The sequence below is a fragment of the Enhydra lutris genome, unplaced genomic scaffold (assembly GCF_002288905.1).
Source record: "Enhydra lutris kenyoni isolate GAN:26980312 unplaced genomic scaffold, ASM228890v2 scaffoldscaffold1956, whole genome shotgun sequence".
NCBI lineage: Eukaryota > Metazoa > Chordata > Mammalia > Carnivora > Mustelidae > Enhydra > Enhydra lutris.
The window spans coordinates 1-4138 of record NW_019156040.1 but is presented as its reverse complement, the minus strand read 5'-3'; the positions used below and the strand labels follow the sequence as shown (position 1 = coordinate 4138).

At 39.9% G+C, this 4138-nt stretch overlaps 1 protein-coding gene across 1 annotated transcript; it reads right to left on the bottom strand.

The window, feature by feature from the left end:
- Window positions 1-8: 8 nt before the first annotated feature.
- Window positions 9-4047, bottom strand: LOC111140496 (protocadherin gamma-B1-like; the record flags this gene model as incomplete). The annotated part of the gene is given in 3 exon segments (XM_022492736.1): window positions 9-150; window positions 152-1505; window positions 4034-4047. Coding segments are annotated over 2 exon segments (1458 nt in total), but the record flags the coding sequence as incomplete, so codon positions are not given.
- Window positions 4048-4138: the final 91 nt, after the last annotated feature.

Genomic DNA, 4138 nt, shown 5'->3' with positions numbered 1-4138 from the left:
CACTGCGCGAACACCACCCCGCTCTGCGCGCTCACGGACACGTAGGACGCCAGCGCCGGTGGCTCCAGGTCGCTGGCCACGATGGGGTAGGAGACGCGACCGTTGGGCCCCAGATCCGGGTCAAAGGCGCTGACTTGCGCAATATCGCTGATGTAGGGTGACGCTTGTGCTGGAGAACAGGGAGGGCTTGCCCTTGTCAGTGGCGGTGATAGTGACATTGTACTCGGCCATCTGCTCCCTATCTAGGGCACTGTCAATCACCAGCTTGTAATAATTCTTGGAGGTGGATTCTAATTTGAAAGGAACATCTTCCTGAATATAGCAGGTCACCAGACCGTTTTGCCCAGAGTCACGGTCTCTCACTTTAAAGAGGGCTACTACAGTTCCAAGGTCTGAGTCCTCGGGAATCTGGTTAGAATAGGACATCAGTGTGACTTCTGGGGCATTGTCATTCTCATCAACAATTTCAATCTGAACATTACAGTGAGCCATGTGCACCCCTCCATCCTTGGCTTCTACAACCAACATATATCTACTTGTCTTTTCAAAGTCCAATGTACCATTGGTTGTAATGTCACCAGTATTTGGATTGAGATGGAAGAGGAGGCTGGTACTTGTTGGGGCACTGAGAAAGGCATAGGTGATCTCTGCATTATCACCCTCGTCCTGGTCGGCAGCCATCACTTGGAGCACAGAGATCCCCGGGGGCACATTTTCTTGGAGGCTAACTCTGTATGTGTCCTGGCTGAACACTGGAGCATTATCATTGGCATCAGTGACCTGAATCTGGATCTGGGTGGTGCCTCTTAGTGGAGGGTCTCCACCGTCCATGGCCACCAGGATTAACTGGTGGGAGCTCTGCTGTTCTCCGTCCAGAGGTTTTTCCAGAAGTAATTCTGGGTATTTACTTCCATCAGGACTTTCCTTCATTGTCACAGAGAAGTGTTCATTGGAGTTGATAGTGTATATCTTTAGTGAGTTACTTTCTACATCTGCATCTTGTGCAGAATCCAGAGGGAATTTTACACCTGGTAGGGCTGACTCACAGATTTCCAAGTCAATGCCTTTTACAGTGAAACGTGGTGCGTTGTCGTTAATATCTTGGATTGCAACAATCACGTGGAAAACATTCATTGGATTTTCAGCAACCATTTCAAATTCTAGTGCACACTCGGATTTCCTTCCACAGATTTCCTCTCGATCTATCCTACCGTTCACTAACAAATCCCCACTCTCTGCATTAACACTGAATAAATTCTCTGCACTAACCCGCAGTTTTCAAGCTGGCAGTTCCTGGACATTGAGCTTCAGGTCCTTGGCAAGATTCCCCACCCACAAGCCCTTGGCCAGCTCCTCCGGAATAACGTACTGGATCTGCTGGGAGATAGCCCCCCACAACAAAGACAGCAGGAAGAGAAACAGTACCTGAATTTTCATTGGTTCAGCTTTTCTGGAGCTTCTTTGCATTTTTTGAACTCCCTGGGAAGCTTCTTTTCAGAATGTCTCTGGGATGTTTAAAAAAAAAAGCAGTGACAGCACCTGGACTTTTGTAATTTGAGGGTAGGACTTCAGTTGGTGGGTGCACAGGCGCTGCCTCCGCGTTCTGATGTGCGCAGGACAAAGCTAGAAAACACTGCCTAACTCTCCCGCAGAATTGAGAACCTTTCTTCCCTTTGGTCAGCAGCGGTGCCCGGAGGTTGTCTGGAAGAACTGCATATTGTCCAGCCATTTACCCTCAACGTGTAAGCTCTCGAATCTATATATACCTTGTCTATTTTTTGGAAAAACCAAGTATTCATATTTTCCCTCTAAATTTGGTATGTTCTAGTTTTCATCACTTCATAAGCAATACTATAATTTTACATTCTTTTTTTCATTTAAAAATTTCACAAGGCTTACACTCATTTTTTTCAGTTTTGGGGGCAAAAATATCTTCACTTATTTATTTCACTGTATTTACAAACACTGGCATGAGTAGTATGGATTTAACCAAATAAGTTACTGACTTTTTATCCACATTTTAGTGAACTATGATCCTTATGTTTTTGTAAAATCCATAATCTCTTTTACATAGTGTTTTAACTCTCTCCATAAATACTTTACCATTCAGTAATACTTTCCAAAGATACAGTCTTTGCAAAAAAGAGTGAGTCAAGCCCTAGACTTATTTTAATGTACTGCTCATTTTTTTTAAAGCATAGGCAATCTTCACATTAAGTACAGCACAGCCTGATATTTTAAGTGACCAATTTAGTACACATGCTTTTATACAGCACAATCTTGTGAATGCCATATTTATTTTTATAAAATCAATGATTTTTACTATATGAATGTAAATGCAATACTCCATGGTAAATCAGCTCCAGCTGATTTATACCATTAATTAGTATAATGAATTTACCCTGATCACTGGTAAATCCTGGAGAGGTGTTGAGAGTCCTTAGACACTCCATTTTGAAACTTACCTTGTAATCCTTGAACTCACCTTGGGTGACTAATACAAATACCTTTATTTCAAATGCACTACCAAATTAGATACCAATATAGTGATTTATTCTGTTTTGCAGTGTTAATACACACCCACATTACACTCCAGTCAGAACAGACTATTATCTATTTTTCTAGGACATTATTTTCATTGTTTTCCCTACTTCATGATTTATATTTTCTGTTTCTCTTGCTGTTCCCTTTTCTATTATAATGAATTCTTCCCCCTCCTTAAGAAAATCCTTTTTAGTGAAATGGAATGTCTGAGACCTTTCATTACCTACAAAAATAGATGAAAATTGTATTCTCTGTACACTTTCACAACATTTATGTAGGCTTTGTTTTATACAAGATTCTTAGAAAATTCGCTTTGAGCATCTAAAGTTCCCTTGGCATTACCTATTTAGTAATTTTTCTCATTATGAGGAAAGTCATACTAATATCACTTTATCACAACATAAAGATTTTCCCTTAAAGAAACATTTTGAAGATCATGTGCCTTTTTTTTCTGAGATGTATTTGCATGTTTGAGTGAAAATACACTTTTCCCTGCTCTCAGTTATTTTGTTCAGGCCCTTGAATACTAATACTCTTGAATACTAATATATTGAGGGAGAGAGATGTTCCTTTATTTGAAATCTAAAGAAATATATTTTGGTCTCATTTTGGATGACTCTCTGAGGTGATTTCATGGGTGAAAATAATTTCATAAATTTCTGACTCAAGAAAGTTGTAGGACTCTATTCTATTGTTGGAATAGCTGGTCTGGAAATGTCCTGCTGAGATGAGACATATCTCCTTGCATTTTTAAAGATCCTTCTCAAGGACAAGAAATGTCCCTCCAAGACTCATAACAGTTTAGGCAATTGACCTCCCCACCTTCAGACAAAAGGCTGAAATCAATATGAATGCACACATACACCCACACATACTTTAGGTATACACAGTAAGGAATACGGGCCAGGTAAAACCACTTGATCAAGCTGTACATTTTTTTTTACTCAACAGTTTCTATGTCATTGAGATGAAAAGAGTGTGGCCTGGTGTGGAAAGAGCAAGCATCATTTTATAGGCACCTAAAATACCTAGTACTTATATTTTTGTTTGTATCAGTCAAGATAAGCTAAGTAGGTTGGAGTGACAAACTTCAAATCACAGGAAGTTAAAATGAAAAAAGTCTATTTATCACACGTATACACATCAATGTATGACAACCACAGAGATCTTCTCTTGGTATAGTTATTCAAGCACTCAAGTCGAAGAAACAGTCACAATTTCAAAAAATAACACAGAGATCTAGAAATTCTTACAGTGCCAACAGGAGCTTCCTCCAGAGAGAGGCACATATTACTTCCATTTACAGTATATTGGCCAGAATTCAATACCTAGGCTCACTCAGTCATAACCAGGTCAGGAAGATCAGATACTTAGGCAACATAAGGACTATCACATTGTTTTATTTTCAAATAAATGTGCATTAAATCTTTATATTAGCTACACGGTCAAAATTGTTCTTCATAGTGTTCCAAGAAAGAAATAAACTTACCTGAAGTAGGTTGGGGTCTCCTTTCGTTTCTAGTAAATCTTGAGATACCAGGAAGGACTCGCTTTTCCCACAGCTCTCCTGGCTGATGAGCGTGTCCGCATAGTT